Below are 23,538 nucleotides of genomic sequence, written 5' to 3' on the forward strand. Positions count from 1 at the left end.
GCGCATTTTTTGCTCCGGCGGCGGCGGCGGCGTCTGCGAAATGTGAATCTCCTCTCGGAAAAGTCTCTTTTAGGGCATGCATGAGTGCATTTTATGTCGCGCAGGCTCGCAATAAAACATGCATCACGGATCGGCACGTACTCTATCTCTGTGTCTGCTTTTTTACGATTTTGGTCGTTGGTTGGTTGGTTGGTTGGCTGGCTCGCCGCGCTGCATAAAAACAGAAACAGACGCTCCAAATGAGGTCTGTGTCCAATCAAAAGCACCAGACCTGCAAATTATTACGCTTTCGATGTGTTTAGGAATAAAAATGAAGCTTTTATGGGGAAATTAACGTTTGAAAAACCTAATTTTCATTTTAAAACAACAGCCACGCCCCCTTTAAAGCTGAGATCATTTTAAAAACTGTTTCTAACGAAGATTCTGAGCCCACCAATCGAATCCTGAGGATCGAATTAGGTGAAATGGACGTTTTTTCCGTTAATAAAGAGCAGCGTGACGTGTGAACGTTTTTCCCGCCAAAACTATATGACCGTATTTGCGAGAAGTGCGCATGCGTGAGAGCTGGTTTGAGCACTTGCAGAGAGACATCCTGGACGAATGACTTCTTTGTCACATCCAGCCAGCTCTGACGCATGCGCAGTCCTCGAAAATTCGTTAAATTGTTTTGGCGGGAAAAATGTTCGCACATTATTTAACGGAAAAAACATCCTTTTTACCTAATTCGACCCTCAGAAATCGATTGGTGGGCTCAGAATCTTCGTCAAAGATGGCCTTCAAGCAATTTAAAGTAAAATCTCTATCCTGAAGGAAAAAAATCAAATTAAAATTACAGAATTAATTGAAAAATTCTTAATATAAATTTAGTTTTCCTGCATAACGCAACATTTACATCGTTCAAAGCAAATTGCGAAAGAACGAACGCGCGTGTGGCAATTATTACAAAATATTTTGCCTCCGCGAGCGTATATTAAAATAAATAAGGCGAAGAACGTGCAAATAATGAGAGCGTTGTATTATTTTGCATTACATCGAACTGCAAAAAGGAATTTGCATCGCGTCTCGCAGGAATGTTCGTTGGCGTACGTAATTATAATTGTTCTCCATCTCGCGTGGCGCGGCGGGAGCGAAAAAAAATAAAACATCTGTCCTTGGGGCTTGGGGTTCGCCAGCGGCGTGTTTTAAACGCGCTGGGGCTCGGAGCAAATTTAATATTCACCGCAAATAGTGAGCTTTTCAATCTCGCCGTGTCGGCACGCGCGTTTCTGACATTCTTGCTCGGTTTGTTTATGTATATAAATGAGTTCGTAATAGAAGAAATATATTGCCTCGTCCTCGCGTTGCAAAATATGCAAGCTATTGCAATATTGCCGCGGGAAATGTGTTTTTTCCTATTTTAATGATGAGCTTTGCTCAACAGGAAATTACTTTCCTATTGGAATTCCAATTAAGGAATGTCACAAGATGATTGAAATGAGAAAATCTACACTATTTCCTTATCATTTTCCAGATAAAAACATAAACATTTTTATCAAATTAAAATTAAATGTTAATTTATTAACACTATAAAAGGGGAATATTTTTCGCACCCTTGCGGTTGCCGTTTAATTTCGCATTTGAATTTTGTTTCTTCTATATTAATTCAATTTAATTTGATTTCATAATTTTCTTCATTTCACAATCAGTAAAAAACTTGAAAGAATTCAAAAATTCAAGATTGGATAAAATCCGTAATTGCAGGGCGTTAATATTTCTAAAAGAAGATTCCGGACTAAAAGCGACCACTGAGTGGAAGGTGCGTTTATTACGAACGTAGCAAAAATGATTCATTATATTTAACTCTGTTGGTATGGTCTGGAATGTGCTAAAGTCACCGGAAGAACTAGTGAAAAAGGCCTTTGTCATTCATTAGCTTGTACATAGATGTAATTCTTCCGGCGACACGCTATTCATGCGACTATAGTCAACTTTTTGGAATTTTTTATTATGACTTTACTGGATTTTTGGATATTCTTAAATTAAATTGCATTTTTAAACACTAAAAATTATCATATGTTTTATTTTTCCGAACTCTCGGGTGTCGACAAGAGCCTATCAATTTCACATTAGAATTTTATTTCGACTATATATTAATTCAATTAAATTTCATTTAATGCTCTTTTTCATTTCACAACCAGTAAAAAACTCGAAACAATTTAAAATTTCGAGATTGAATGAAATCCCTAATTGCTGGCCGTTAATATTTTTAAAAGAAGATTCCGTTCTAAAAGCGACCACTGAGTGGAAGTTGCGTTTATTATCAAAGTAGCAAACATGTTTCATTACGTTACTGACTGTTGATATGGTCTGGAATGTGTTCCAGTCATCGGAGCCTGATGAAATACACCTTAGTCAGTAAATCTTGGACTTAAATTAGTCTGCAAGACGCTTCCGGTGGCAACACTTCAATCGACCAACCAACTTTTTGAAATTATTTCAACTGCGTAATGAATTGAAGGTCAAATTAAATTGCATATTAAAACAAATTTTTAATTTAAATACAAAAATAATAGTTTTCTGATTCAACAAAAATGCGTTTCCATTTCGCAATTGATTTTTCTCCTAATAAGAAAAATACAAAGGTCGTTTTTAAGGGAGAAAATTCATTTCTAACTTAATTCCTTAATAAAAATCAAACGCGCAACTCAACATTTAAATTTGGCAAATTATTTTTATTTTTTCTAGAAAGCGGGTAAAAAGGAGAATTTCCCCCACCAATTATCGAAAAAAGTTTTATTTGTGCTCTAATTAACAATAATTATTTGTTCAAAAAAATGAGCTTAGAGGCGCGAATAAATTTCCTTGAGTGCAAAATTACGTGATTACCAAGTCCGCGTGCATTTCACAATTTTCTCCGGCGACAAACAAACTAGGAAGCAAACGAAACTTTGCTCTTTCCCGGCGCTGAAAGAAAATGCATTCCAATTTTTTAATTGGATTTCTTTGACAGCCGGGCGGCAATAAGGGAAAGAATGCGCGCCAAGAGTGCTTCTAATTTGTTTGCCCCGGCAAGCGCGCGTTTGCCAAAGTGATATATATCGAGGGCCGATCCAATTTTCGCAAATTGCTTTACGCGTGAAATATTCTCGAGGCCGGCCCTAAGTTGACGTGCGGCATTTTTTACTCTCTCTCTCCTTCTCATTTCATATTTCTGCCTGCCTGCTGATATATCCGTTTCATTATTTGCACGACCGACGGAATAAGCAAAAACTGCTTGCTGATATTTGTTTTTGGGGCTGCCGCAGTAGCTCGCCGCCGCAGGCTGTCAATCGAAAACATGGAGCACACGTACAAATTCCCCTTTCCGCGTGCACTCTGTAAATATATTTTTTGCTAGTTCCAGGAAATTTTCGATGGAAACGAGGAAATTTTTTATTTGCACAGCTCTGCTAGACATATCAACGGAGAAATTATTAATGAAACAAATTTATTTTACAATTTACAGTAAAAAATTCAATTTGTTCAAATTTTCCTCAACATTTGCAGCGCTTTGACCAAATTTTCTTAGCAGATTTCGTCGAGATTGTCCAACACCGTTTTAGGGAAACTCTTTGTTGTGAAATTAAATTAGATTTCAAGTAAGGAGACACTCCTCGCCATTTTGCAGCCGTTTTTCTCAAAAATTACGCTGCTACTTAGGTAATTTTGGCTTCAAATGAATCCAAATGGATGAATTCATGCATCGTTTTCTGTCTAATTGCAGCTAACGAGTTTGTTTATTGATTTGTAACAACAGAAACACGTGAAAAGTTGCATTAAACCAATTTAACTGCAAAAGAAAGACGGAAATCATCAAGAATTCTCTGCTGGAAGAATCCTCGACGCTGATTGGCTGACAAAGCGCATGTCAGCATCTCCCGCGCAATTCAAAACACCTGTAATCTGTTGCTAGGCAACCGCGGGAGCTGTTGACAAGCGTGTTGCGTCGGCCAATCAGCATCGAGAATTCTTCCAGCAAAGAATTTTCTGATTTCCGTCTTTTAAATCGGTTTTAATCGACTTTTGAGGAACTTCTGCGAATGTAAATCGATGAATCAACTCTTAATCTTCAAAATTAGGCACCAAAAATCGGTAGAATAACGGCAAAAGCGTCTTAAAAGAGGCATTTAACATGCAATTCTTTTGGCGGGAAATAAGGCGTTTTGTACATGGTGTCAATTGAAGATTATTTGAATTGTTAGATGCAATAAACAATGCCTAATTTGGCTTCAATTGATTCCTAAGGGATGATTTCACACATTGGCATCAACCCTTTTTAGGATTTTTCCGATTTTTCAGTATAAATCCTCTAAAAAAAACTCAAAATTATTTTATTTACAGAATGGGTTGGGAATGAAAAATACTCTTGCCGCGTCACGAATGATCACATGCAATATCTCAATAGTCGAACAGCTAACCCTCTCGTTTGCAAAGCCCTCTTGTCAATCGAAAAGCAGAAAGAGCGAGTCAATAGGGAAAAGCCATTTGTAAAAGCCGGGCGTGCTGTCAAACTCTCGATTCAATACACAGTATTGATGACTGCGAATTGTGATTTGGTCTGCAACACACAACACACACACACGCAGAGGGAGAAAAACATTGCGTTCCGGCGGCGCGAGGGTGGGTCTGGGGTTTGCGGGTGCTTAGGCCATGCTTGCGGCTAATCAAGCGTTTGACGTGGGTTCGACTTGCTTTTGCAGAGTTCCCCGAGGGTCGGCCAGAGCTGAGCCCGGAAAAGAGGCGCTACGCGGTCGGCGAGGTGTTGAGGGCCAACTGCACCACCGCCCCCAGCACGCCCCCGGCAAACGTAACCTGGTGGCTCAACGGTCAGAGGGTGAGTATCTCCACAGCTTTTCTTATTACTCCTTTATGTCTTCTCAAATATGCAAATCAAGAATGGAATTCACTTAAAAACGGATAAAAATGAGATAAATTTAATTTAAACTGTTGATTTAAAATTATTTTCTCTAAATATTAATTTTTACAAAACAGGAGACAATTTTTGAATACTTTTAAGGCTCTAGTATCTCACTTCTCCGAGGCGTAATTTCAAAATTCGGTTTTCTCTCGAGAAGCCTAATCGAATGAACACCAAATTTTATGTCATAGGCCAAAATCATCGCTCACAGCAGCTAATTTTGGGTTAAAATAAATATTTTGAAAATAAATCAAGGATTTTGGAATTTATAAAATGTGCTTAACAGTCGCCCCATAACATTTTTAACCTTGTGTGAAATTTTCAGATTGGTTTTCTTTTAAATTTTCGAGAAATTCCACTCCAAATCTCTAAAAACGTGAATTTTACTTATTTTTGCATTTTGCTAATTTTTGCAACTCCAAATCTCGGGTTCTAATTATCAGAATAACACAAACTAGCCACCAGTAGACTCAAATCAACCACCCCTAACCAACTCAAACTATTAGGGGTGCTTTCAATGCACCCCTTTCAATCCTCCCGCGATGAAAAATGGTAAAAAATCAATTATTCTAAAAGTTTTCAATTTTTTAGGGGGGTTGACCTTTTTAGCAATTTGGGGGTGGATGATACGCACCCCTAAACACTTCAGCTCATCAGTAGAGGTCAAGATGAGTCTAACGGTGGGTAGTTTTTGCATTTCTGATGGTTAGAACCCGAAATTTGGAGTTTTTAATGTTTGAAAAACGTAAAATGTTCGTTTTTTTGTGTTTTGCAAATTTTGCAACTCCAAATCTCGGGTTTTAATCATCAGAAATGCCAAAACTACCCACCAACAGACTCGTCTAGATCTCCCCTAACCAACTAAAGGGTGTAGGGGGTGCTGACCATCCACCCCTAAATTTCAACCCCCTGTGAATTTTTTTAAATAATTTTTTACGCCATTTTGCATATTTAATTCAATTAAAAACAGTTTTAATTTTTAATTTATATTTCAGACGTTAGTATTAGATGATAAATTATATTTTAAAGCCCCGAAGGAACATCTTTCATCCTCTCTTCTAATTTTATTTAAATATTTAATTAAAAAAAATATTCAATTTAATTCAATTTTTCCAGCTGAGAGTTTGTTTGCTTATCCAGTGCAAAATTGAGCAGGATAAAGCTTTTGACAGGTGACTATGTTTCGTTTAAACGAGTTGGATTCCTCTCGAAACGGATTTAAAAAGCCGGTCGGAGAGGAAAACGAAACAAAAAGCTTTTCAGGCGGCGCAGTATAACAGCTCGATTGTGATAATTTTCGCATTGGTCAGTGTTCGCGTCAATCAGAATGGACGGACGTCGACACATTAATCACCCCGTCGGTCCGAGTGCCATAAATAAATAAAAACTAAATCCGCCGCGTCGAGTATAACAAACAGCAGGCTTTCGGATCAATCAAAACTTTTTCTGACACAACTTTTTGTTCATCCAACACGAGAACACGAGGGAGGGCAAATCTGTGTCTCCGGGAACATATGAAAATCTTGACATTTGTCGAGCAAGGGCCGGAAGCGTTTTTATTCAGCTGGCCGTGCGCCGGACGCGAAATACAGTAATGGCGGCACTCGAGTGCGAGTGCCGCCGTCCACTCGACAAAACCAAGCTCGCCGCAATTCTGCAAAAATGTATGCGCCCCAATTTGCGGCCGAGCGAAAAATGACCGAGAGGTGAACGCACTCACCGCGTCGCCGCACGCCGGGTTTCAATTTACTTGCAGCTTCATTTTCAGTGAAAAGCCACGAGTGTGCCAAAAACTGACACATTTGATTGACGCTTAAACGCCAAATAATCCAATTTGATGTTATTTACGTTTGAAAAAATTAATTTCAATTAAATAATATTTGTATTTTATTTTTTAATTCAATTTTTCGGTGTTTTTTAATGCTCACTCAGAAATGTTACTAATTATATTAATTTATATATATTTTTCTATCTCTCTCTCGAGTATCTAATGAATAATAAAGTTTAATTTATTACACTTAGGGCAGAAATCCCCTCTAATTTTAATTATTTTGATCAATTAAATCCTCGTTTTATTAACACAACAATTTCCTGATGGAATTTGCAACAAATTTCGCCATTTTTCCAATTTGAAACTCCTGCTCTCACAATAAATTTGCCCCATTTCCCTTTGCATGTCCGCGCGCGCGTTCGTTTAAACATGTGCTTTGCGTTGTTTTACGACAGTTTCCCCTTTCAGCGGCATTTATAGATTGAGTCTGCTCGTAAAAGCACGTGTCAATCTGCCTATAAAATTTTCATACCTCCCTTGCTCGCTCGCTCGCTGGGCCGTCTAATAAGGCGCGAGCAATAAAAACACTGCTTCCTCTCCTTTCGCCTTATTTCGTGTCTAATCAGCCGCACCCTGGGGACCCAAGATGCATCGGAAAAAGTGTCCTCTTCCTTTAAAGCGGATTCATATGGCTCACCAGGGGCCGGATTCACGTGACGCGCAGATTTTTTGTTTTAATTGGCGAATCGACCTTTAGATGGCACATCAGGGAAATGGAAATGTAACAAAATGCGCGGGAATGGAATTATTAGGTTGGCACGCCTCTTTTTCGACGCTTCTGATTGGCCGACTGGATTGGCCTCAATTATTTCGACGCCATATTGAATTCTGACCGGCGGGAAATCAACACAGGATCGCAACCCGGACCCCGGTGGGAATTGCGACTGCGCAGAAGGTTTTAATGTGGATCACGCATGCGCAGTGATAAGTTTCGGCCTCCCTGTAAGATTTAGAAGTGATTTGAACATACTGCGCATGCTTAAAATGCGCACAAATTTACTGCGCAGCTTCGAAATGGACGAATTTTTCAATCTGACTGATTTAACCAAAAAGAACAATTTAATTTTGAGGAAAAAATCCCTAAACTTTGTATTTAAAGTAAATTAGAGTTCGTATCGACTTTAGTTGGGTCGCTTGTTGATATTCAGCAAGTCTCTTAGTGGCGCATTTTAATTCACTGGTTTATTCCGAGCGGCAGTCTCGACCCGAATCGAATAAATATACAAGTATATAAGCGCGCGTTTATTTAATCCGGCTGCTCGCGTGGCCTTTTCTCCTTTTCTTACTCGCTTGGCCCGGCCTTTCTCCGCTTATTTTCCGCCTCGAGGATTTGCATGTTATTGCTGCCGAGAGTGAGTCTGTAATTCGCAAACGTCTTCATTTCGTTGACAACTGCTTCCAGTCTGGTGAAAAATGTCAGCTCGACAATGGCAAGATGCTTTTTATGACGCTTTATGAATATTTTGCTCATGCTTGGAGAAAGCAGCCACGATGGCAGCAAATCGATTCAAATGCTTTCATCCAAATCTGCGTTGGTTTTTATGTATTTAAATTCAAGAATCACTTCAAAGGGACCGATGGTTGCAATTAACAACTTTTTATAAATTAAAAAAGGACCTTTTGCTTTAAAATTTTCAAATAAATAAATATTTCAAGTAAAGAGACAGTTTTGCAGCCACTTTTCTCAAAAATTTACGCTGCTACTTAGGTAATTTTGGCTTCAAATGAATCCTAAGGGATGAATTCTTGCATTGTTTGCTGTTTAATTGCAGCTAAAGAGTTCATATATTGATTTATAACAACAGAAACACTTGAAAAGTTGCGTTAAACCGATTAAATTGCGAAAGAAAAGACGAAATCATCAAGAATTCTCTGCTGGAAGAATCCTCGACGCTGATTGGCTGACAAAGCGCATGTCAGCATCTCCCGCGCAATTCAAAACACCTGCAAGCCGTTGCTAGGCAACCGCGGGAGCTGTTGACAAGCGTGTTGCGTCAGCCAATCAGCGTCGAGGATTCTTCCAGCAAAGAATTTTCTGATTTCCGTCTTTTAAATCGGTTTTAATCGACTTTTAAAGAAATTCTGCGATGATAAATCGATGAATCGACTCTTTAGCTACAAAATTAGGCACCAAACAGCGTCTTACCAGAGGCATTTAATTAATTAAAGGCGTTTGGCACATAATAATGTGTAAATTTAAAATTATTTGAATTGTGTAGGACGCAATAACACCGCTGCTTAGCTCAATTTCGGCTTTAAAATAGAAAAAAACAAATAATTCGAGGAAAGCAAACGGATCTGTTGTATTGAAAACACGCATATTCCTTTTACAATTTAATTAAATACGGCCTGATATCATATTTCCATAAATCAAATTCCAGAGGAGCAATAACGCGAACGCGGTCCCCCAAATACATACCGTTTTGACAGAGACAAAGAGCAGGTTTCCCCTTTTTATTTTTATTAATAAAAATGCTGCAATATCGTTTCTCGATCGGAGACATCAAAGAGCGAAATTGGAAGCGGGGCGCAGCGCGGGACACTCAAATTAAATGAGGCAAAGGTCATTTTCTTTGCTTCCTGCGATCCTGCGCCCAGCTTTTTTCACTCCTTTACGTTTCGAATATAAAAAAAGGGCTCATGGTGCGAGATAAAGGATGATTTTTACATTCCGAGCAGGTATCTGTTTCTCTCTCTCTCTCTCTCGGGCGCGCGCGATACCAATCTTTTTATTTCTGCCGGCGCGCGTGTATATTTCTTACCTGCCGCGCGCGTATCTGCATGCGAAATTTAGAATAATGGAGCTTCGGCTGCCGCATTCGAGATTTGTGTTTCGCTGTTTGTGTTTTCTCCTGATGAATTATTGCTCGCGGAAATCTGTCTCTAGGCCGGAAACCTCTTTTACGTGTTCCGAATGCACCATTTTATTATACTATACATTCTCCACCGAGAAGAAAGACAAAAACATTCTCTGTGCTGAACTTGAGAAATAATGAGGGCGGCGAGAATCGCCGGATGGATGGTGGTCTCCCGCGTCCGCGCGCCGTGTGTTTGCATTTTTACTCAATTAACACAGCGCCGCTCCCTGTGCAAATCCCGGCCGGCCGGCCGGCCGGCCGGCGAGCGTGGTCAGCACAAAAAGAGGTCGTTTTCAAAGTCAACACGGATTATTACTGCGACCTTCATGCGGAAACGCGTTCAATTTAATTTTTACGTCCAACAAAGGGTGTGCACTGACGAGCGAAAAACGCTAATTCAGTCATTTTTTTTTCAGCTGCAGGTGCCTCTATAAGGGCTCAAAATTATAATGAAGAAATCATTTAAAGAGGATTAATTATGAAAAATTAGCATTCAGTTGAAGCCAAAATTTGTTTATTTAGCGATGTAAATGTTTTATAAAAGTGGTAAGGACTGTCTCCTTACTCGAAATCCTATTTTATTTCTCAAAAATGGGTTACCCTAAAAGGTTTCATGCACAGTTGGACAGATCTCGACGAGAGAAGCACATTTTCTGGCCAGAACCATTTTTTGCAATAATTTTGCATTTTTGTCAATATTGAAATCACCAAATCTCGGGTTCTAACTGTCAGAATTGCAAAAACTGCACACCGTTCGACCCATCTCAATTTTCCCAAGACAGCCAATAGGTTTTGGGGATGGTCAATTCTCACCCCCTTCCACCCCATGCATTTCAAAAGCGAAAAAAATCACATCGCTTTACTTTTTAATTTTCTCTTTAATTTAAAAAAACTACCCCAAACTACCCCTTAATACCTTTTATAGAGAGTGAAAGGGTTATAATTTAAAATTATAAAATATAACTAATTTTGAATTTTACTAAAAAATCGTTTTTACCGAGGGTAGAAGAAGACTAATTGGGGTTGGTGAGGTATCAGATCACCCCCAAAATTCCATGAGCTATCTAGGACAAGTTAAGACGAGTTGAAAGATATGCATTTTTAGTAATTCTGATGGTTAGAACCCGAGATTAAGCGATGGCAATGTGGGTAAAAAACGTTGAAATTAAATTTTTTGCCTATATTTAAATAACCAAATCTCAGGTTCTAACTCTCAGAATTGCAAAAACTAACCACCGTTTAACTCATCTTAACCTCCCCTAGACATCCAATGTGTTTTAGGGGTTTTCAACCCTCATCCCCTTCAACCCCATGCATTTCAAAAGCGAAAAAAATCGTATCAATTAGCTTTTTCGTCACATTTTTTCAGCTATCTAAAACTAATAAAAATCTACCCCCAAACTACCCCTTTTTACCATTTATAGAGAGTAAAAGAGTTCAAATTAAAAAATGAAATTTTGAATTTGTTATTAAAAAAAACGTGTTTACCGAGGAATAAGGAAGGCTAATTGGGGTTGTTGGGCAATCAGATCACCCCGAAATCCCATTGGCTATCTAAGGGAGATTGAGACGAGTCAAACGATATTCAGTTGATGCAATTCTGACAATTAGAACTTGAGATTAAACGATTGTAAAATTAACAAAAATCCAAATTTTTAATTTTTTCCAATATTGTAATGACTTAATCTCAGGTTTCAATTGTCATAATTGCAAAAACTGCACACTGTTCGACTCGTCTCAACCTCCCCTAGATAGCCAATGTGCTTTGGGGATGATCAACCCTCAACCCCATTCCACCCCATGCATTGAAGTAGCGAAAAAAATCGCGTCGGTTCGCTTTGCATTTTCGGCAAACTTATTCACTGATTAGAATTGATTACATTTATAAAAATCCACCCCAAAACTACCCTCTTTTACCTTTTTCTGCCAAGCGCTGGAAATTTTGGGGTTTTTTACTGTATGAATTCAATTCCGTATATGAATATTGAATGAGAGAAACTGATTTGTTTCGCGGCGGAAACAAAGTGTCCTCTATTTGTCTGTCAATAGTGGTCGAAGTGCATTTTTTGATATTCGGCCTAAGTAAAAAATTGGCGGGGCGCGCGCGTGTGAAATATTTCGCGCCGCTCTTTCGGCTGTCAGATTTATTTTTGATTAAGGAAAAAGCTTTGGCGCTGCGTTTGGGCCGAAGCAATGATCGATGCGCACGCTGTGATTTGAATACATATTTACGAGGCCAACGGCGAAATTTGACAAGCGAGAGCGAAATATGTAGAAGACGCGCCGAGCCGGCCGAGAACGAGAATCGATTGATTCGACGAGCGCTCTTTAGCGTTGATGCCAGCGAGCGAGCGCGCTGACAGATGCGACATTTATGACCACGTCGATGCGCAAATTATTAAATGGGCCCCAGTGTCAGCTCTTCTGATGAAAGATGTGTCACTCCGCCAGCACACAGCTCTTTTCTTCTTTCCTTCTTTCCTTCTCCATTCAAATCAGTCAGCCGACGCAAAAAGACGAGGAAACTGTCTCTTACGTCAGAAAGAAGTCGCTAGTGCTTCAGTAGAATATGTCTATTTTTTAATTTCTTCTATTCATTCAATTTAATTTGATCTGTTGCTTTTCTTCATTTCACAACCAGCAAAAAACTCGAAACAATTTAAAAATTCAAGATTGGTTAAAATCCGTATTTCCAGGACGTTAATATTTTTAAAAGAAGATTCCGACCTAAAAGCGACCACTGAGTGGGAGGTGCGTTCATCATTCTTAGTAGAACAACAGATTCGTGTGCGTATTGACACTGTTGAGATGGTCTGCAATGTGCTAAAGTCACCGGAAGAACTAGTGAAAAAGGCCTTTGTCATTCATTAGCTTGTACATAGATGTAATTCTTCCGGCGACACGCTATTCATGCGACTAGTCAACTTTTTGGAGTTTTTTATTATGACTTTACTGGATTTTTGGATATTCTTAAATTAAATTGCATTTTTAAACACTAAAAATTATCATTTGTTTTATTTTTCCGAACTCTCGGGTGTCGACAAGTCTTTAAATTGCTCATTCCAATTTTGTTTATATTAATTCAATTAAATTAGATTTAATACTTTTCTTCATTTCACAACCAGTAAAAAACTCGAAACAATTCAAAAGTTCAAGATTGGTTAAAATCCGTATTTCCAGGAAGTTAATATTTTTAAAAGAAGATTCCGGCATAAAAGCGACCGCTGAGTGGAAGGTGCGTTCATGATTCATCGAGTAGAACAACAGATTCGTGGTAGTAGCGACACTGTTGATATGGTCTGGAATGTGCTAAAGTCACCGGAAGGACTAGTGAAAAAGGCCCGAGTTGTCATTCATTAGCTTGTACATAAAGATGTAACTCTTGTGGCGACACGCTATTCATGCGACTAGTCAACTTTTTGCAATTTTTCAACTGCTTAATAATAACTTGACTTGCTTTTTGGATCTTGTTAAATTAAATTACATATTAAAAACAAACAAACATTATTTTTAAACACTAAAACTGATCATTTGTTTTATTTTTCCGAACTCTCGGGTGTCGACAAGGAAGCCTCAAATTTCGCATTTGAATTTTGTTTCTTCTATATTAATTCAATTAAATTAGATTTAATGCTTTTTTTCATTTCAAAACCAGTAAAAAAACTCGAAACAATTTAAAATTTCAAGATTGAATGAAATCCGTAATTGCTGGCCGTTAATATTTTTAAAAGAAGATTCCGGACTAAAAGCGACCACTGAGTGGAAGGTCCGTTTATTAACCAAGTAGAAAACCCGTTTCATTATATGAATTAATTCTGTTGGTATGGTCTGGAATGTGTTCCAGTCATCGGAGCCTGATAAAACACACCTTAGTCAGTAAATCTTGGACTTAAACTAGTCTGCAAGACGCTTCCGGTGGCAACACTTCATGCGACCAATCAACTTTTTGGAATTTTTCAACTGTGAAATGAATTGAAGGGATATAACCACTTTTCCCTGGCTGCTACGATTAATTAATTTACATTTTAAAAACAAATTTTTAATTTCAAATACTAAAAATAATAATTTTCTGACTCAACAATTTTTTTTTAATTTCGCAATTGATTTTTCTCCTTCAATAACTCAATTAAATTCCATCTAATTCTTTTCTTCATTTCACAACCAAAGAAACACGTTAAAAAATAAAAATCTTTAATTCCACAGCACTAAATTAGAGCCCATAAAGCATCTAAATCTAAATTACATTTTAGGGTTATTTTACAGGGTTTCGCGACAAAAATTTATTGCAAAAGTTATTGCATTTTTTTCAATTTTAAAATCATTAAATCTCGAGTTCTAACTGTCAGAATTGCAAAAACTGAATACCGTTCGAATTATATTAACCTCCCTTAGACAGCCAATGGGTTTTGAGGGTGACCTACCCTCATCCCCTTCCACCCTATGCATTTAAAAGACGAATAAAATCATGTCCCTTCGTTTTTTCGGCAAATTTATTCACTGATTTAAAATTTCTTAAAATAATACAAAATCAACCCCTAACTACCCCCTTTTACCTTTTATAGAGAGAGAAGGCATTAAATATTTTTTTTAATTTTTACTAAAAAATCGTTTTTAACGAGGAACAAGAAAGGCTAATTGGGGTTGTTGGGGTATTAAATCACCCCCAAAATCCAATGGATATCTAGAGAAGGTTGAGACGAGTCGAACAGATATGACAGTCAGAACCCAAGATAAAGCTATTAAAAAATTAGGAAAAAATCAAAAATTTCAGTTTTTTTCAATATTGCAATCACCGAATCTCGGGTTCTAATTATCAGAACTGCAAAAACTGCACACCGTTCGACTCGTTTCAACTTCCCCTAGATATCCAAAGTGTTTTGGGGGTGATTAACCCTCATCCCCATTCAACCCCGTGCATTGAAGTAGCGAAAAAAATCGCGTTGCTTCGATTTCTCGGCAAAAGTATTCACTGTGCACAGCTCACTTGAATTAATAAGAAAACTACCCCCTTTCACCCCTCATAAACAATTAAAAGGTCAAAAACCAGAATTCTAATTTTCAGAACGTATACAATTTGAATAAAAGCGTCTAAAGCCGACTATACAGTTCGAAATAGGTCAATTTGAATGACATGTATCAGTACTGCGACTCCATTTTCTATCTGTTGCAAAAGCCCGGATTGACGCGTCGGCAGGTGCAACAGGAAATTAAAACCCACGCGAGTGCAGTGTGGGAGGTTCATTAAAGGTGTTGCGGCTTTGCGGCGGGTGGCCCGCCGACGCAGGGTGCAATTTGGAATTATGAATTACGCGAGAGGGTGAGGACGAGAGAGAGAGAGAGAGAGAGCGCGATATCGCCGCCCCTCGGGGCTGGAATTTCATTAAATTGCGGCGGCCGAGGCGCGTTTTTCGGTTCCTTCATTAGCGCGCCGAGCGAGCAGGAAAAATAATAAAGAGCGAGCGAGAGAGGTGAAAAATGGCCAGGTTTTGTCTTAATTTGCTGCCCGGAGGAATAGAACGAGAAGAACTGCTGCTGCTGTGTGAAGCAATTCTCTCACTTTTCGGCCCTGCAGTTGTACAAAAGAGCAAGTACAGCTTCTCCGGCTCGCGCAGAAAGCAGCCAGAAGAGTTAATTAAGCATAACTTGCGAGTTGTTCTTGCCGCGCTATTTCAAGAGAAGGCTTAATTTCTTCCATTTTCAATTCTCGTAATTGAATTGCAGATATTTTAATTATAATTATGTCTTCTCTACGAAACTAAAACAGGATTTTTTTAAAGTGGAATGAAGAAAAAAATCGTGAAAATTTAAAATATTTAGTTTTGAACTCGGGGGATGAATAGGGGTAGGGGGTGAGCACCCCTAAAACGATTCAGCTCACCAGGGGAGGTCAAGCCAAGTCAAACGGTGTGCAGTTTTTGCATTTCTGACAATTAGAACCCGAGATTTAGCGTTCACAAAATTTGCAAAAATTGAGTTTTTTGAAATAAAAAATTTATTTTTCAAAAATGGAGCGGAATTCCATCTTGAAATTTTCACGCAAGATCACGCGTACCCTAAGACCTTTTTTGAGGGGCAATTCGGATTTTTCAAAAATGTACCTGATTTACAAAATCGAAAAAACACCCTGAAATGTTCGAAAATGACCCTTAATAACCTTTGACCTTGACCTATGACCTCATGTAGCGTGTTTATTTGATTGGGCTTGACGAGAGAAGTCCAATGCAAACCCTAACTTTTAAATAGCACCAACTCAAAATGAGTTATTGCACTTTATTCAATTTAAAATATCAAATTTGCTCTAAAATCATCAAAATGGAGGTTTTAAATTAACAAAAAAATTATTTTCCTCAGGTGAACGAGTCGTGGGTGCGGGCGTTCACGCCGGAGAAGGCGTCGATCCCGAACGAGCCCTCAGTTTCGACCCGGAAGCCGCCGTTGGCGCCGCCGCTGCTGCTGAAGGACGAGGCGCGACCTGCCGCCTTCGTCAGGGGCGCCGTCAGGTCGCATCTCGAGGTTGAACTCGGCCTGTCGAGCTTCAGGGACGGCAAGCTGCACCTGCGCTGCGAGGCGAATTTGTTCGGCACCGCCAGGGACGCCGCCGAGGTGCAGCTCGACGAGGAGAGGCCCCGGCTGGCCTCCGTGCTCGGCACCAGGGAGAGCCACCCCTCGCCACCCTCACCCCCCGTCGCTGCTGCTAGCCGAGGTCAGTATTTTCGGTTATTAGATGAGTCTATATGGTTGTTTGAATATTCGCCCATTTTGAAGCTGCGCAGTAAATTGGTGCGCATTTTAAGCTTGCGCAGTATGTTCAAATCGTTTCTAAATCTCACAGGGAGTCTGAAACTCATCACTGCGCATGCGTGACCCAATTAAAAACCTTCTGCGCAGTTGTAATTCCCATCGGGGTCTGGGTTGCGATCTGTGTTGGTTTTCCCGCCGTTAAGAATTCAAAATGGCGTCGAAATTAAAGGAGACAGTCCAGCGGCCAATCAGAAGCGTCGAAAAAGAGGCGTGCCGACCTAATAATTTCATTCCCGCGCATTTTGTTACATTTTAAATCAGCCTGATGTGCCATCTATAACGGTTGATTCGCCAATTTCCAGGCTAATCAGCAGTTACTAAAGAAATAACAAGCTATTTCCATGGTAAATATTCCCGGTGATTAATTCAGTAAATTATTTTAAATTTATTTATTCCAAAAACAAATCATAAATTATTAGTAGGCTATTTAGAAAGTAAAAAAGGCAAATACGAGGCATTAAATAAAGGAAAATTTGCTTTATATCTTAATTTTTGGCAAAACAATTTGCTGGCAACCATTTTGGAGGCACTTTTGTTTACAGGTGCGCTCCAGAAATAGTCTTGAGCATCCGCACTCGGATGCTCATGATCAAAAGGACTACTTAGTGTCGAGTTGCCGAGGCAAACAAGGAAAAGCTGGTGAAATTCCAGTTGGCAAGCTTCCCACGCAGATGCTAATTATAATTCAACACACGTGGGCGTGTCAAAGACATTTAAAATTGGAATTAATCTTCACAAATCCTTTTGTCTGGTCGAAAATGGCATTTTTTTATTGCTGTGATTTTTTTCTGAGCTTTCAGCAATTTGAACCACTCTTAAAATGGTCTAAAATCTTAAATATTAAATTATATGTATTTTAGATTGAATTTTTCAAGCCACAACAGAGAATTTTAACCTTTTTTCCTCCCGATCTAAATAGAATTCAAGTCTGAAGCCATAAAAAGCAGTTTCACGAGCACATTCAAATCAATCTGTGCGACAAGTCGAGTTTCACATCGCATTGGCATTGAGAAAGAGAGATTTGGTCTCGGAAAGCGGCTTTGGCCCGAAGAAAGGCTCTTATTTAGTGTCTCAATCACGTCATTTCGCGGAGTCGACGACGCGCGCGATCGAGTGAACCGAAAGTCACGAGCAAAGAAGTGTGTAATGGAATTTTCCAGCTTTTGGCTTTTATTTTTATGCATGCGCGTGCTCGTTTCGCATGCAAAACACTTTGGCGGCAATCGTGATTGATCAAAAGCGGGACACTCGAAAGATCAAAGGAGTGCTTGCTCTCGCTCAAGAACGCGCGGACGAAAAGCTAATTCATTACCGCGCGCCGCGCGGCATCTCGTCTCGAGATCGTCAACGGCCCATTTTCGAAAATTTCGCTTCGCCACTTTGACCTGACAAAGACCTGCTCTTCACTCGTCCTTCTCAGACCCCTTTCGGCTCTTTTGCGGACGATTTTCACAAGGACCAAAATAAATATCTAATTAAAATGACAAAAAATTAATAAAAAGACAGGTTTATTAATATTTCTGCAAGAGGGTTGAGGTTTTGTGAGTCTATTTTTCATGAAAAGCTGCATTAAACCGATTTAATTGCGAAAGAAAAGACGTAAATCATCAAGAATTCTTTGCTTGAAGAATTCTCGACGCTGATTGGCTGACAGCGCGCATGTAGCATCTCCCGCGCAATTCACAACACACGCAAGAGCCGTTGCTAGGCAACCGTGGGAGCTGTTGACAAGCGTGTTGCGTCGGCCAATCAGCGTCGAGGATTCTTCCAGCAAAGAATTTTCTGATTTCCGTCTTTTAAATCGGTTTTAATCGACTTTTGAGGAATTTCTACGATTAAAAATCGATGAATCAACTCTTTAGCTGCAAAATTAGGCACCAAACATCGCTAACAAAATGGCTAGCGTCTTACAAGAGGCATTTCACATGGAACTCTTTTGGCGGGAAAATTTAAATAACATTTCTCGTCCCCTTTTCACGCTTATAATGTTTCTAAAACTGTCAGAAACCATATCAAAAAGCTTTTCCTGTTAACAGTTAACATTAACGCAATTTATTTTCTTGCTGTGTGGTTGAAATAATTTATGCTAATGGAAAAAGAGGAAAGAAATATGCATTTCTGCAACAGAAGTATAACTTTTTATGTTTTTAATTTCCTTTTATAGCTGATTCAAGATCATTTGGCGCCGAGCGAGTGCATTAGTGCATTAGCGGTGCGGATTAAAAAGCAGCGACGCAATTTCCATAAAAATTGCGGCTAATGCGAATTTTACTTGGCAAATCCAGGTCATTGTGCGCCGCGCGCAATGAAATTTTCCCGCTTGTTGTTTTTATTGTTTAATATACACATACGAAAGGGAGAGACGAGGTCGGACGAGAGCGTAACGAGCGCTTCTCTCTATAATTTCGCCGACACGGAAAATGATCAAAAAGCGTGGCCAGCGGCTGAATCGGGGCCACGCCGACTGCTTCAAACGATTACGACCTGGCCTCACGTCCGCTGCATCGCGCGCATTTTATTCCCAGCCAAACGGAACCCGCAGCCAGCTTATCCTCTCGTAATTATGCTGACCTCACTACTTTATACTTTTTATCAGCAACATTTGGCGAAGTAACAATTCACTGAGTGTTTGTTTAATTTCTAAAAAAATTATTTAATAAAATTATTTCATTAATTTCCATCGGGATCCGGAATATCCGGATTGCGATCTGTGTTATTCCCGATGGTCAGAAGTCAATATGGTGTTGAAATTTATAATTGTTTGAATATTCGCACATTTTAAAGCATGCGCAGTAGGTTCAGATCGCTTTTAAATCTCACAGGGAGGCCGAAACTCATCACTGCGCATGCGTGACACAAATTAAAACCTTCTGCGCAGTCGTACTTCCCATCGGGAAGCCGGGTTGCGATCTCTGTTGGTTTTCCCGCCGGTCAGAAGTCAATATAGCGTCGAAATAAGGGAGGCCAATCCAGTCGGCCAATCAGAAGCGTCGAAAAAGAGGCGTGCCGACCTAATAATTTCATTCCCGCGCATTTAGTTACATTTCCTTTAGCCTGATGGCCCATCTAACAGTTGATTCGCAAATTACCGGGCTAATCAGTTGTTAGTAATATTCAATTTTCCCGCCGCACTCTGCCAGACGCCATATTTGCGCGTCCCCTGTGTTTTTATCAGCATCAATCCTCTTTTAGAGAAGGGAGAGTCGAAAATTGACAACAATGCATTGTGTGCGGACTGCGGTGGCTTCTATATTTTAGAAAATCGGGAAAAATTGTTGGCATTCCTCTTACAGGAAAGAAATTCCGTGAATGCGGCCAGTGAGCAGTTTTCTTTTCATTCCATCGCAGGATCGAGTGAGGAATGAAAGCTATCCACTCGCGCTGCTCTGTCTCTTGGCTATTCGGGACAATTTAATCCCTGAAAATTGAGGTTGGTACAATAATTATAATTCTGGTTTATGTTATTCTAAAGCTTTATTTTAGATTTCGAAAGGAGATTAGCCTCATTTGTGACGAGCGGCCTGCTTTTATAAAACAATTTCTTGAAGGAAATTTGAAAGAAGAAGGTAAAGATTTTTAAAAAATGTTCGGGCTTTATTCTAAATCTTCGTTTTTCGATATTTTCCAGTTGAGAAATTTGAAAATTTCCAGTAGAAATGCCACCCAAGAAAAGAAGGAAGTCCAGTGGAGCAAAAGAGGAAGAGGAAATAATATGCTTATACTGTAAAACCAAAACTGTAATCAAAGGCTCTCAAAATCTCCGCGCACACATCAGAAGAAATCACAAAGATATCGAAATCAGATGTGACAATTATCAGTGTGTTACCTATTTCCCCACCGAAGAGGAAAAGAAGAAACATAACGAGCAGGTGCATGAAAAATCTAGGGAACGAGGAAAATATCCCTGCTTCGTTTGTGATAAAGATTTTGGAACATCTACCGATTATAGGAAACATGTCAAAAGAGTTCACAAGGAATTTCAACACCGATGCTCATTTCGTGGTTGCTTTGATTACTTCAAGACTAAACATGAGTTGGATTCCCACTTTGAAAGTAAACACCAGGAAGATGAAGAGTCAAAAACCCACGAGTGCAAGGAATGCGATTACAAGGCTAAGACAAAAGGAAATTTAAATATACATATTGAATTGGCCCATGGAAAAGAACGTTGGAAATGTGCCTCCTGCATGAAGAGATTTCCATCGGAGCTTTCTTACAATAAGCACAACGAAAATGTACACACGGTTAAAAGGTGCTTCGCTTGCAAGACGAAGGTGAGACTTGGACAGTGGAGCGGTCATTTCAGAAAGAAGATTTGTACAACTTGCAAAGAAGAATTCGATTGTTCTGGACGCCTTCAAAAACACAAGATGAAATGCAAGCCAAAGCGACATCAGAAAAATGCAACACCTAGCTGTCGAAACAATACTTTGTAAATACGTTCAAAATTGTCGGAAGTATATTCTGTGAAGGAATTGAAATATTGCCGAATTATCAACCTCTCATTTTCGTCTTAAATTTAGAACCGAGTTTTTAAAAACAAAATTCATGAAAATATAATACGTCACTCAGTTGAGCGATTTTTCTATGTACATACTTTGTATATAATTCACATGACAAAAACAAAATAAACTTAGTAGAGGTGTCTGGCAATGCGAAATCAAATGATGCATTTTCTTTTAAACTTTTATATTCCTTAAAAATTTGCAACAGTACCACATTTTTTCTCTAGGATTCCTCTCAGCCCAATCGAAATAGCTCCAAAAATTATGCTCTCGATTAAGGTCAAAATTACAAGTGTTTAATAATGTTTTAATTTAAATTTTCAGGATTATTAAAGTTGTCAGATGCCATCTTTGAAGTTTTGTGGATGTTTAAGAGTGGTGCTAAATTTTATTTTTCGAGAGATTTCCACTTCATAAAACACGAATTTTCTCTGGTCTTCTTTTTACCGAATCTCAGGTTCTAACAATCAGAATTGGATAAAACGCACATCTTTAGACTCTTCTTGTCTTTTTCTGGCCAGATATAGGGGTTAGTAACCCTCCATCCCCAAATTACTCTATTTCGACTTCCTTGAATAAAGTCAAAACAAATGGCGCTGGAATTTTTTATTCTCATTGAAATATTAAATCAGGGGTTGAAAACGGTGGTAGTTATCACCCTTTAAATCATTTAGCTGATTAGAGGAGGTTTAGACGAGTCTGTTACTGGGTAGTTTTTGCCATTCTGATGACTAGAACCCAAGATTTGGAGTTGCAAAAATTTGCAATCCAAAAAAAAATCGAAAATCCTTATTTATTAACATTTGTAAATTCCAAATCTTGCGTTCTAATTATCAGAATTGCAAAAACTACCCACCATTAGTCTCGTCTTGACCTCCATAGATCAGCTAAAGGGATGAAGGGTGCGGACCCTCCACCCCCAAATTGATATTCATTTCGAAACCCTTGAAAAAATGTGAATCTGTTCCAAGTATCGATTCTATTTAATTCTTTTGCATAGCAAGAATGGGAAAGGGGTGGAAATATATTAATTTGGACATTGGTCTGGGCATAATTTAAAAAATCATTTTAGGCATTCGCGCTCTATTTTCGAAATATTTCAAATTGTTTGTAGAGTGCATTCTTGAAATTACAAGATAAATTTTTCTCACATTCTTTGTTATTTTGGATTTTTTAATATCTTTAAGAGAAAACACGTGGTATTGTTGGAAACTTTTAAGGAATATGAAAGTTTGAAAGAAAATGCATAATTTGTTATCGCATTGCCAGACACCTGTACTAAGTTTATTTTGTTTTTGTCATGTGAATTATATACAAAGTATGTACATAGAAAAATCGCTCAACCGAGAAGCGTATTTTCATGAATTTCGTCTCTAAAATCTCGGTTCTAAATTTCAGGAAAAAAGAGGTGGATTTGCACAATGTTTTCCCTTCTTTCACAAAATACTTCTGCGATTTTTAACTTATTTACAACACAATTTTGTGACACTTTTACGGATGTGGCTTGCAATTCCTCTTGTGCTGTAGAAGGAGTCCAGAACAATCAAATTCTTTATTGCACTTGACACAAATCTTCTGAAATAAATGTTTGGCCATCCTTGTAACGCTCACGCTCATCTTGCAAATTTTGCATTTTTTAAATTCGTGAACATCATTCTTGTGCTTAGCCAAAGAAAGCTTTGATGGAAATTCCTTCCTGCAGATGTCACATTCCCAACTTTCTTTTCTATGGTTGAGTTCCATATGACTATTTAAATTTCCTTTTGTCTTAGCCTTGTATCCGCAACCGATTTCCGGGCACTCGTGGGTTTTTGACTCTTCATCTTTCTTGTGCTCACTTTTAAAGTGGGACTCCGATTCAATTTTAGTCTCGAAGTATAGAAGGCAACCGCGAAATAAACATTTGAATGAAAATTCCGTGTGAACTCCTTTTACATGCCTCCTATAATGGTTTTTTGTTCCAAAATCTTTATCACAAACGAAGCAGGGATATTTTCCTCGTTCCCTAGACTTTTCATGCACATCCTCGTTGTGTTTCTTCTTTTCCTCTTCAGTGTGGAAATAGGTGACGCACAGAAAATTGTCACATCTGATTTCGATATCTTTGTGATCTTCTCTGATGTGTGCGCGGAGATTTTGAGAGCCTTTGATAGTGTTTTTACAGTAAAAGCATTTTATGCCCTCAGATTTCTTTTCCTCTTTCTCTTTTGCTCCACTGGACTTCCTTCTTTTCTTGGGTGGCATTTCTACTGGAAACTTTGAAAATTCTCAACTAGAAAATATCTAAACACGAAGATTTAGAATGAAGCACAAACATTTTTTAAAAATCTTTACCTTCTCTAAAATATCCTTCAAGAAATTAATTTTGTAAAATCCAACCGCTAGTCACAAATGAGGCTGATCTCCTTTTAAAATCTAGAAGAAAGCTTTAGTACAACAAAAACCAGAATTATAATTGTACCAACCTCAATTTACTGGGATTAAATTGTCCTGAATAGCCAAGAGACAGAGCAGCGCGAGTGGATAGCTTTCATTCCTCACTCGATCCTGCGATGGAATGACAAAAAAAGAATAGAATAAATTGCTTACTTTGCTTTAGGAGCAATT

The 23,538-nt window shown here is 38.8% G+C and overlaps 1 protein-coding gene across 1 annotated transcript in view; it reads left to right on the plus strand.

Annotated features, from left to right (window-relative positions):
- Positions 1 to 23,538, plus strand: part of LOC135946710 (uncharacterized) — a 244,670-nt gene that overhangs the window by 217,040 nt on the left and 4,092 nt on the right. The window contains exons 4-5 of the mRNA XM_065495035.1: positions 4,719 to 4,852; positions 15,977 to 16,328. Coding sequence (XP_065351107.1) covers positions 4,719 to 4,852; positions 15,977 to 16,328 — 486 coding nt within the window. The remainder of the gene's footprint in view (positions 1 to 4,718; positions 4,853 to 15,976; positions 16,329 to 23,538) is intronic.

Source organism: Cloeon dipterum, chromosome X (genome assembly GCF_949628265.1).
Source record: "Cloeon dipterum chromosome X, ieCloDipt1.1, whole genome shotgun sequence".
In the NCBI taxonomy this organism is placed as follows: Eukaryota; Metazoa; Arthropoda; class Insecta; order Ephemeroptera; family Baetidae; genus Cloeon; species Cloeon dipterum.